At 38.2% G+C, this 12,405-nt stretch overlaps 1 protein-coding gene across 30 annotated transcripts in view; it reads right to left on the reverse strand.

Annotated features, from left to right (window-relative positions):
- Window positions 1-12,405, reverse strand: part of Mgat2 (alpha-1,6-mannosyl-glycoprotein 2-beta-N-acetylglucosaminyltransferase) — a 124,731-nt gene that overhangs the window by 37,086 nt on the left and 75,240 nt on the right. For 27 of the 30 annotated variants that reach the window (XM_067760606.1, XM_067760602.1, XM_067760600.1 and 24 more), the window contains 2 exons: window positions 4,352-4,566; window positions 2,454-4,263 (listed from right to left, as the gene is read on the reverse strand). In XM_067760606.1, coding sequence (XP_067616707.1) covers window positions 4,035-4,263; window positions 4,352-4,566 — 444 coding nt within the window. In that variant the 3' untranslated portion in view covers window positions 2,454-4,034. Of the gene's footprint in view, window positions 1-2,453; window positions 4,264-4,351; window positions 4,567-12,405 lie in introns of those variants that run through there. The other 3 variants (XM_067760582.1, XM_067760584.1, XM_067760581.1) reach the window with 2 other exon arrangements.

Consider the following 12,405-nt stretch of genomic DNA (forward strand, 5'->3'; position numbering starts at 1 on the left):
CCTTTACACTCTGTTGTTTAGCCGATGAACTACTTCGTAGAGCTTGCGCTGGACGGATTTGCTTTGCATAATCAGTATCGTTCCCACGTTTCCCCACAGTAGTGCGCTCTGGATTGAAACTACCCTCGCATTCCTTCTCGAAAATTCGTTGCTTCATTTTCCTGCGTCTTTTAGGTTTTGTCAATGCCAGTGTTTCTCTCGCAGGTAGTTTTGATTTTGATTTATTTGGCCCATTCGATCTATCAACCTTTGCCTTCGACTTCCGTGGCCTTCGTCGAGTCTTCTCCACCAGTACCCGATTACTGCTGAACCCTTTTTCCAAACTAAAGTTAAGTGGCACATCTTGGTTCTCATAACGCATCACCCTTCTCTGCATATCGATCTTGATGTCATGGTCAACCAAGAAATCTACTCCCAATATAACTTCATCAACAATCTCCGCCACAACAAATTTGTGTAGGACCATGACCTTCCCAATCAATACTTCACATATCACTTCTCCCTGAACTTGGTTATACTCGCCAGTGACCGTACACAACTTTGCTCCAGGTAACGGTTTTACTCTCCTGTTGACCAAGTCAGATCGGATCAAGGAATGAGATGCGCCCGTATCTACAGTCAGTATTCGTTCTTTGCCATCCACATTCCCTCTGACGGTAAGACTGCTTGATTTCTTTCCAATTTGCGACACAGATATCACAGGGAATTCAATAGCTGGATCTAGCTCTCTACCTCTTACTCGCTCTTGCTCATCTCCTCCAGCTTTGCGTTTACGGCCACCCACATTGTTGGAACTATTAAGACCAAGATCGCAATGACGTGCTATGTGACCGGACTTCCCGCATTTGAAGCATTTGATAACTTTTTCACTTCGCTTTTGCGATCCTTTCAGTGCCTCCAATATTGCGTCTACCCACTCTGGCCTTTCTACTTCCACACGGCGTGCTTTGAAAACTGGCTTACACAGAAGCGACGCTGTTTCTTGAATCAGAGCTTGTGACACCGTTTCTGCGAATGTTGGCTTTGGGTTTGCGTATGTTGCTCGCTTTGTTTCGACGTCTCGTATGCCATTTAAAAAACTCTGGATTTTTACCCTCTCGGTGTATTCCACGGGTGCGTCTGCATTTGCGAGATGAGCCAACCTTTCAACATCTGAAGCAAACTCCTGCAATGTCTCATTTGCTTTTTGGTAGCGGTTTTGCAACTCAATTTGGAATATCTGTTTCCTATGCTCGCTTCCATAACGTCGTTCTACAGCAGCCATCAATGCTTCATAATTGTTCCGCTCTCCTTCGGGAATCGTCTGTAGAATTTCCGCTGCTGGCCCCTTCAATGCCACGAATAGTGCAGCAACTTTATCTTCCACATTCCAGTTGTTCACTGCTGCGGTCTTCTCAAACTGTAGCTTGAAGACCTGGAAAGGAAGAGAACCGTCAAAAGATGGAGTTTTTACCTTCGTATTGCTCGCTGAAGCAGTCGGCCGATTAAGTTGCAATTCCTGTATACGACCTCTCAATGCATCCACCTCTGCCTCGAATTTTTCTTCAAACTGCGTTATTTTCTCGTCCATACGCGCTTCGAGTTTTGATGATATACGCGCCTCTTGCTCTTTCAGTTGTGTTTCCATCTTTGATGTAATCTGTGTCGACATTTCTGAAATACGTGTCTCATGTGTTTCCAGCTGGGATGCCATATATGCCTTCTGCTCTTCCAATTGTGATGTTATACGGGTTTCCTGCGATTCCAGTTGGGATATCATATACGTCTTCTGTTCTTCCATCTGTGATGACATATACGTTTTCTGTTCTTCCAGTTGTGATGACATGTTGGTGGATATTTGTGATGACATTTCTGTTATACGTGCCTCTTGCGTTTCCATCTTAGATGTTACTGTCGATGTTTGAGCAGTTATTGCAGCCAATATCATGTTCAAGTCTGTGCTGGTAATTGTCTGTGATGATTCGTTTTTCTCTTCAATTTTTGTTGTCTCCTCGCCATCAAGATGAAAGACATACTCTTCCACATCAATTCCTTCTAATTCCATTGCCTCTCGTAGTCGTGACTGAAGTTCGAGTTTAATGCCAGTTGTATTCAATCCACGGTTCTCCAACTCCTTCTTCAGTTGCGGGATCTTCAATTCACTTAACTTTGCCATGTCCTTGTTGTCCTCTGGAATTTATTCAACAATTCCTCTTCTGACACCAATTGTAACGAATTTTCTGCAAATCCTCTTATTTGCAATCCTCTGCTAAGTTCGAATCACTAAACTGTTGAATAAATAACTCCAATATTGAATGATGGAAAAATGGCCTTTATTAAGTACTTCACAATAACCCTCAAACTGTGCAACGAATAGCTTAATAACCAAACTGATATCTTAAAGGAAACTGACTTTCAAAATAATAGTGCTATTGCTCGCTAGATATCGTCTTACTCGTAACTGCTTGACAATTCAAATCAAACTGAATTACTTCTTACTCGCTGGCGCCGCTTTTATAGTTTACGCTGCATACTTCTAGGCTCTTCGATTTCCAGAAGTTACTAGTTGTTTCGGCTACAAAATTGCCAGCCACAACTACGTGCACAAATTATCGCTCTCTCTTGTGACAACTCAGATAAGGTATATGCATGTGTTTGTAGTTTACAGTCTCCCGCACACACATAAGCGTATAAGTAAATTCATCGGTGTGTGACATCTCATCTCTTGCTGCCTTGTATGTAAATGTTGCTCGTCGGAATGTGTACATATGTGTAGACGCAATTATTTATTCGTTTATGTAGATACATAATGATTGAATTATTGATGTGCATTCACGTCACAGCTTAGATCGGCTTAGAGCTGGCAGCACTCCTTAGTTTTGCTAATATTCGTAACAATATATAGATTATCAATGTTTACCAGCAGTATGGAATGTAAAGCTGGAATCATATTGTAATCGTGACGAAAAAGCAAAACAATACGAAATTCTGCTGGAAATTTATAAAGAACTGTACCCTATTCCTCTTTACATGACATTTCTAATTCGTTTAAAATACGTACATGTGTAAACCAATTACGTTCTTGCTTGTACGCAAAGCTTTTCATCCACAATTTCTTTTTTCCCTCTTTTTCCTTTTCTTTTTATTTAATAAAACTGCTGTAGTTGAAAGTAAAAAAAAATCATCATCTGATGACGACATATGTATTCACGTCCGAACGCTACGGTTTCTCTATGCAAATGTTGATTGATGGCTTTTTATTTGATAGTCGCGGGGCAAGCGTCATCCACCCGACACGCACACAACAAAAATTCAGTCAATCTTGTTGTTAGTCGCCGGAGCTCTTAATGACATAAAATCTAAATGTGAATTTTTTTGCGCTCATTGTGGAAGGAAAATACCAACGTGTATTATTTCAAAGTGACGCTAGCGCAAAAAAAAAAAAACAAAAAAACGCAAAATTCTAATGTTTTTTGCGCTTTAGGCCTGAAACTCTTTGTTGCGTTGCCTCGCCTTACAGATTAGTTCAATGTTGGTCTTTAATAGACAATGGCGCATAGTCGTAGTCAAAATAAAATAGGTTTTAAATTTAGTTGCTGCTTTTTGGCATAATTTTCTATAAGCCATCTGTCAAAAAAGGTGCAACTAAATATAAACCCTATTTTATTTTTACTATGACTATGCGCCAATAAGTATATAAAAAAAATTAAAATACATACATACATATATCTTTTTATTTGCAATATCATCATGGGCTCGGAAAGACCGCAATTAACAATAATTTTTTTCAATTAAGTTAACATATGTATATCATAACAGTAATAATAATAAAACATTATTGTTCATGCCTTGAGCTCGTTTCGAACCCACAATCTTACAAATATTTTCTTGAAAATATTCAAAACTAACTGGACCACGTTAAAATTTTAATTGTTTACTATTTTCGTAGTGTCAAATTTTTCGTTTTTCAATTGGGGTTTTCTTTTTTCATTGTATAAACTATACCTACTTGTTTTGCTTTTTCATTGTGCCAACTTTTGATATACAATTTTAATTCAGCTTTCATTACTTGACTTTGTCATATTCATACATAACTGATGATCACGTCTATCACCCCAACCACCGTTACCTTTACGCAATTTCGTCTTCTTTACTAAAGTTGCCGCCGTTAACGATAAACTGCGTGGAAACAATTGTCTAGACTTGCGTGCTATACGCAAGACTTGTTGCACCTTTGCTATCACTTGATTAGATTCACAATTTTTCTTTTTGTGATGTACACCACTAAAAATTTGACAAATGACAAAAAAAACAAATTAGCTTTAGTTAAGATAAAATACATATAAAATAATTTTAAATTAGGCTGACTTACCATTCACCAATATGGAAGACTCTTGGACCTTTAACGATCATTGCATGTAGCTTTTTTTGTAAACATTGTTGTGATACATAGTGTAATGACCAGTCCCAATTGTAATCGTCGTAAAAACAAAAATGTTGCGCACATTTTCGTATTGTGGACCAGGTGCTGCGATTGAATGCAAAACCCATATTATGTTTACTACTTATCCAGGGCATAACTTCGACCTTGTTGTATAAGAAAAAAATGGTAAAATAATAATTTGTTAAAATCTATGCTCGGATAGATTCTATGTACATATATTGTACATCTCTACTAGATTATTTAGCTTATATACTCTATGTCGAGAGATTCAAAATTTTTAGGCGGTTAATGGTTAAGGACTGCGAAGCAAAAGTACTGAATTTGACAGCAGTGGAACTGAAGGAACTTCGAACAAGATTCGTTAATCGAACAAACTATGAAAACGATTACTGTAATCGCTGATACATTTTACAAGAAAGGGAGCCTTAGTACCAGTGCTCACGAAAATTATATACTATCGTGCAATAAATTTGTTGGGAGTTTTTGTACAATAAAAGTCCCGTCACATTAGAGGTTTTTCAATAGAAGTGTTTGTACGTACATATTTTTATGGAGAACGGTAGATGGAGCGACACTAGCGTCATCTGACATAAAAAAGTAGCCATCTTCTAACTTTTGTTGCAAGCAAAGCATAAGAAGAAAAATTTGGCATGTGCTTTGGCTATGAGTGCTTTCACACTTTGCAAGTGTAGTTAATTTTCACACTCGTTGATACTTTTCTAAAATTTTTCATAATTGAAAACAGCATTTTAGCAAATGAATAGGATACAAAATGTGTTAGCAAGTATTTTTGTTGTATAGTGATAATGTTTATAACAGTACTTCGCTAAATTTTGTATGTGAATGGGCAAGGCGAAATAAGCTTCAATTGCTAAGTCTGAGTCTTTTATATTTACAAACGCAACATCTTACGTGATTGTGGCGATGTTACTGGCATGCATAAAATTACGTTGAACGCATCTATATGAAAAACTTCATTTCAAAGCGGGCATGCTTCTTGGCCAATTTCGTAAATTTTTCTTCAGACACATTTTCTATGACAATGGTAATTTTGTGATGACAACCTAATCGGTTTTTGATTAATGTAGTATGTACTTGAAAAATTGTTTAAAAAGGAGGCGGCACTTCGCCCAAGAAATGTTAATAAATCTTGATAGATACAATTTCGTTAATGCAGGTGCTTTATTTACTGGATGATCCCTTTTTTTGGTTTTTTCAAAATATTATTTATATTGTTACGAATATTAGCAAAACTAAGGAGTGCTGCCAGCTCTAAGCCGATCTAAGCAGTGACGTGAATGCACATCAATAATTCAATCATTATGTATCTACATAAACGAATAAATAATTGCGTCTACACATATGTACACATTCCGACGAGCAACATTTACATACAAGGCAGCAAGAGATGAGATGTCACACACCGATGAATTTACTTATACGCTTATGTGTGTGCGGGAGACTGTAAACTACAAACACATGCATATACCTTATCTGAGTTGTCACAAGAGAGAGCAATAATTTGTGCACGTAGTTGTGGCTGGCGATTTGGTAGCCGAAACAACTAGTAACTTCTGGAAATCGAAGAGCCTAGAAGTATGCAGCGTAAACTATAAAAGCGGCGCCAGCGAGTAAGAAGGAATTCAGTTTGAGTTGAGCAATCAATCAGTTATTGATTAAGCACGCGGCCAATAGTAGAGTTTAATTTGAGTTATCAATCAGTTTGGCTATTAAGCCAGCGAGTAGCAAAGTATAAGTGTTATTGTGAAGTACTTTAATAAAGGCAATTTTTCCATTATTCAATATTGGAGTTATTTATTCAACAATTTAGTGATTCGAACTTAGCAGAGGATTGCAAATAAGAGGATTTGCAAGTAAATTCGTTACAATTGGTGTCAGAAGAGGAATTGTTGAATAAATTCCAAAGGACAACAAGGACATGGCAAAGTTCGGTGAATTGAAGATCCAGCAACTAAAGAAGGAGTTGGAGACCCGTGGATTGAATACAAGCGGCGTTAAACTTGAACTTCAGGCACGGCTACGGGAGGCAATGGAAGCAGAAGGAATTGATGTGGAAGAGTATGTCTTTCACCTTGATGGGGAGGAGACAACAAAAATTGAAGAGAAAAACGAAACATCGCAGACGGTTACCAGCACAGATTTGAACATGATTTTGGCTGCAATATCTGCTCAAACATCTCAACTGGCATCTCAACTAGAAGAACAGAAAACGTATATGTCATCACAGATGGAATCCCAAGAGACACGAATAACATCGAAGATTGAAGCACAAGAAACGCGAATGTCAGAAATGTCGACACAGATTACATCCAAGATGGAAATGCAATTGGAAGAACAGAAGACATATATGGCATCCCAACTGGAATCGCAGGAGACACGCATAACATCAAAGATGGAAGAACAAGAGGAGCGCTTATCATTGCAGGTGGCACAAATGTCTTCACAGTTAGAAGCACAGGAAGCAAGGGTAACATCAAAGCTGGAAGCGCAGGATGCAAAAATCGCTCAATTTCAGGCAGAAGTCGATGATTTGAAGGGTCGTATGGAGCAGTTACAATTAAATCGTCCAGCAGTTTCAGCGAGTAATTCAAAGGTAAAAACACCATCCTTTGACGGTTCTGTTCCTTTCCAGGTCTTTAAGCTACAGTTTGAGAAGACCGCAGCAGTGAACAACTGGAATGTGGAAGATAAAGTTGCCGCACTCTTCGTAGCATTGAAAGGACCAGCTGCCGAAATCTTACAGACTATTCCAGAATACGAACGGAACAGTTATGACGCATTGATGGCTGCTGTAGAACGGCGATATGGAAGCGAACACAGGAAACAGATATTTCAAATAGAATTGCAAAACCGCTACCAAAAAGCTAACGAGACCTTGCAGGAGTTTGCTTCTGACATTGAAAGATTGGCTCATCTTGCAAATGCGGATGCACCCGTGGAATACACGGAAAGAGTGAAGATTCAGAGCTTTATAAATGGCATACGAGATGTGGAAACGAAGCGAGCTACATACGCGAACCCAAAACTGACATTTGCTGAAACGGTATCACATGCATTGACTCAGGAAACTGCCTCCCTATGAAGTAAACCAGCATATAAGGCTCATCGTGTAGAAGTAGAAAGGCCAGAATGGGTAGACACAATTTTGGAAGCACTGAAGGGATCACAACAGAAAAATGCCGGAGTTATTAAATGTTTCAAGTGCGGCAACCCAGGTCACATTGCACGTCATTGCGATCTTGGTCCTAATAGTTCCAACAATGTGGGTGGCCGTAAACGCAAAGCTGGCGGAAATGAGAAAGAGCGTGTCGAAAGTAAAGAACGAAAACTTGCCCCGGCTGTTGAATGTCCTGTGATATCTGTGTCGCAGATTGGAAGGAAATCAAGCAGTCTTACCATCAGAGGGAATGTGGATGGTAAAGAGCGTGTACTGACTGTAGATACGGGGGCATCTCATTCCTTGATTCGATCTGATTTGGTCTACAGGGGAATAAAGTCATTACCTGGAGCGAGGTTGCGTACGGTCACAGGCGAATATAACCAAGTTCAGGGAGAAGTAATATGTGAAGTCCTAATTGGGAAGGTCATGGTTCTACACAAATTCGTTGTGGCGGAGATCGTTGATGAAGTTATATTGGGAGTGGATTTCTTGGTTGACCATGACATCAAGATCGATATGCAGAGAAGGGTGATGCATTATGAGAACCAAGATGTGCCACTTAACTTCAGTTTGGAAAAAGGGTTCAGCAGTAAGCGAGTGCTGGTCGAGGAGATTCGACAGAGACCACGAAAGTCAAGGAAAGTAGATCGAGCAAAGGTTGATGGATCGAATGTGCCAAATAAAGCGAAATTAAAAGTACCTGCGAGGAAAAGACCGGCATCAACAAACCCTAATGGACGCACTAAATTCACTGAAAGAATTTTTCAGAAAGAATGCAAGGATGATTTCAAGCCAGCGCGCACTTTTGTTGGGAAACGTCGGAACGATACTGAGTATGTGAAGCCAATCCGTCAAGAACAAGCTTTACAAAGTAGTTCTTCATTGGCCAAGCAACAGAGTGCGAGAGAACGATCCAGAATAATGAGTAGTAAGATGGAACACAGGTACGACAGGGAAAATAATTCGGAAGGTTTCCGGAATGGAGATTTGGTACTGTTAAACAACTCTCACCGGCGGAAAGGTGTCCCAGCCCAATTTCGGTGCAGTTGGGAAGGCCCGTACAAAGTTGTGAAGAAAATCAGTGATACCATCTACCGCATACAATCCACTGGGAAACCACGGATTAGAAGGGTGGTACATTTGGAGATGCTAGCGGCGTTTAGATTGGGAGATTTGTCTGATCGGGACGATCAGACTTAGGTGGAGGGCAGTGTTACGAATATTAGCAAAACTAAGGAGTGCTGCCAGCTCTAAGCCGATCTAAGCAGTGACGTGAATGCACATCAATAATTCAATCATTATGTATCTACATAAACGAATAAATAATTGCGTCTACACATATGTACACATTCCGACGAGCAACATTTACATACAAGGCAGCAAGAGATGAGATGTCACACACCGATGAATTTACTTATACGCTTATGTGTGTGCGGGAGACTGTAAACTACAAACACATGCATATACCTTATCTGAGTTGTCACAAGAGAGAGCAATAATTTGTGCACGTAGTTGTGGCTGGCGATTTTGTAGCCGAAACAACTAGTAACTTCTGGAAATCGAAGAGCCTAGAAGTATGCAGCGTAAACTATAAAAGCGGCGCCAGCGAGTAAGAAGGAATTCAGTTTGAGTTGAGCAATCAATCAGTTATTGATTAAGCACGCGGCCAATAGTAGAGTTTAATTTGAGTTATCAATCAGTTTGGCTATTAAGCCAGCGAGTAGCAAAGTATAAGTGTTATTGTGAAGTACTTTAATAAAGGCAATTTTTCCATTATTCAATATTGGAGTTATTTATTCAACAATTTAGTGATTCGAACTTAGCAGAGGATTGAAAATAAGAGGATTTGCAAGTAAATTCGTTACAATATGTATATAAAGAGGGCGTATTATTGACCAATATTGCTCATTTTAAATAGCTATGGAAGATATTCTATATTTATCTCAAATCGTTTACAACGATGAGCTTGATACGGAGCTAGCAAACTCACTGAATGAGGATTATAGTGTGAGCTTGGTGCAATCCTAAACTGTGTTATGTGGTGTCCACACGGCACTTATTTCGGGGCTCGAAATCACCGCTATTTTGATTAAACCTTGTAAATCTCTTCAAAGTCTTTTCTAACGGGAGTGGGATTCGAACCCGCTCTCCTGCGGTGATCGATTTGTTGTCAAATTTTTTTGACCAAAGCCACGAATGGGAGAGTGAACTATGCATTAGAGGTGCTGTATATGGGTATCGTATCAGCATTACTGTTATGGTAATATGTAAAACATTTAAGATTACTGTAATCGTTATCCTGTTTAAGTAACAATGTTGTCAAATACAAAATTTATTTGGCTCCTTTGATTGCAGCCTTTATTTCCACCGCGAAGCTGTGATTGGTACCAATAAATTTTACTTGCATTTTTTATTCGTCAAAGAAAATTCTAATATGCATACGTAGAAAGAATAAAGTGAGAGAAAGCAAAGCAAAAAAAAAATGCTTGTAAACATCATGGTATGAAAAAGAACGTAGTTCCATTGTCAGTTGTTGGTCGCCATATTGACTAGCTGACAGTTAAAAAGATTATGAGGTTTCGTGCCACCATCCCAACGAAAAACAATTCTTCCATTATTTTATTGGATTGAAAAATCGGGAACCTTCGAATCATTAGAACCCAATTAAACAGCTAAGCTTTTGTTGAAACACTTGGATTTCAGGGAAGCCGACTCTTACAAAATTGTGAAATATATGTATCATGGGAAACTCGTTAGATTACTGGCAGCCAGGAAACCCTGTTTATCAAGATGAGTTATGATGACCGACATCTTTCATCTCGTCGCATTCAAGAATCACCAGCACAGCCAACGCCCAATCAGCAGCGACCCTGGCAGAGTACCGGTAGAAGCGCCCAAAAGCGTTAAAAATATCCGTGATAATACGTTGCTAAAACGCACGGGACGCGTCAAGGTGGTTTTCTATTTAAATTTCGTAACATTCAACTTTGACGTATTGAAACCCCTAACCATTAAAAGATCAATGTTAGATCAGGTCAATGAAGCAGATATCTTACCGAATTCGGCCCATTATATCGGGGCACCCTTTTTATCGCTAGGATAAAGTTAGAGTTAAAGTTCAAATGAATATAGCCGAGGGTTAACGACATCTACAAAATCGTTAAAAAAATACTACAACTCTTTGCACGTAGCACTAGGTAAGCCTCAAGCAACCTATAAGGTGGTCAGCTGGCAATCTGTAAGGCTGCGAACACTGCCACCCAACACAATCCCTAAACTTATGTATATTGGTGCCTACTCTTTTTATTCCAATTACACCGAAATCAAGATACCAAAACTGTCAAATTACAAAAAAAAATTTTATTGCATATGCCTGGATGCTTTATAAATATGGTTCAATAAAAAAATAGAGAAGCTAGAATAGGTGTTTTATTTGCAGATGTCCTCTTATTTATCCTGTACGTTCTTACATTAAAATGTGGATCTCTAAAACTTTTAGTAAAAGTATTTTAAAAAATCCCCAAGTATATACTTTGAAATTACCCTCTTCTACATACATTCATTCTCAATAAATTAGGCAACGCTATTCTAAATGTTGACATGAAGCGAAACTTCAATAATCTGCTTTTATAAAAAAATAAAAACCTCGTAATGAAAATGGAGTTACCTTCTTTCTTATACAATGGTACAAACATTATATGAATCATGCAAAGTACTTAATTTTTTTCTTTATATGTATGTACAAAGAGATTTAGAGTATTGAAGAGTATATGACCCTATCTAGGCTGCCAGTTCGAAAACGCCTTAATAAAACTTTTTTGATTAGACTCTTTTTCTCGACGAATTGTATTGAAATAAATTTCTAAACTGGGCGTTTTTCAAAATTTTTTTCTGAGATAGGGTGCTTTCAAAACACCAGTTGAGATATGGAGCTAACATAATTAATGGTTTCCAAGAGAAATAGGTTTCAATTTCGGAATAATCTTTAGGTGCAGCGTATATGTAAGTTTCGGCAAAAATCGGAACAAATTGTTGAATGGAAAGTTGTCAGCAGCGGAATTCATTCAATTTTAACGCTGCAATTTGTCGAGATTTCAACTAACTAAGGACTTTTCGATTGTGATATCGATTGTGCTACATATGTACTAACTTATGTAGTTTTAATATCGCTATCGAGTTGACAATTATATTTAGTATGATAGGAGAAGAGTGGCTTTAAAGATAATTCCATAGACAAAATTTAAATGTTTTGCTATTATTTAGCGACAACAGCTGATAATACGGATCTTGATAAAAAATATTTGCTAGTTTGGCGATTGTGAATATCGTTAATAAAGTTAGTGAATTCTACTAGGTACAACTGTCAGCTCAGACAAAGTTTTAAAGCACATTTCAATGAACGTCGCTCACTTATTTCCATTAATGTTGTGTTTGTGTTACAATCAACGAACAAAACAGTTCGAGTTCCTTTTTCGTCGCGAATGAGAAGCTTTGTAAACTCGGGCTCAGTTTATATGTTTATGTTTGTTTGTTTAATGGTGTGTTCAATTTATACTTATTATATAAGAATTCAAGAGCTTAACACCGGCTTATAATAACTGAATATTCAATTATTATGTTTTCCAAGAGAAATTGAAAAGAAAGAAACATTTACTTGCATATTGCGACGGTACCATTTCGGAAACCGCCACGTAATCATCATCAGGCAATTTCGTAATGTTATCAAAGGTTTCACCGAGATTCGAATGTATTGTTATGTGTTATGTATTGTTATGTTGCGAATGAGAATGAGTGGTTAAGG

Source organism: Eurosta solidaginis, chromosome 1, assembly GCF_040869045.1.
Source record: "Eurosta solidaginis isolate ZX-2024a chromosome 1, ASM4086904v1, whole genome shotgun sequence".
Taxonomy (NCBI): domain Eukaryota; kingdom Metazoa; phylum Arthropoda; class Insecta; order Diptera; family Tephritidae; genus Eurosta; species Eurosta solidaginis.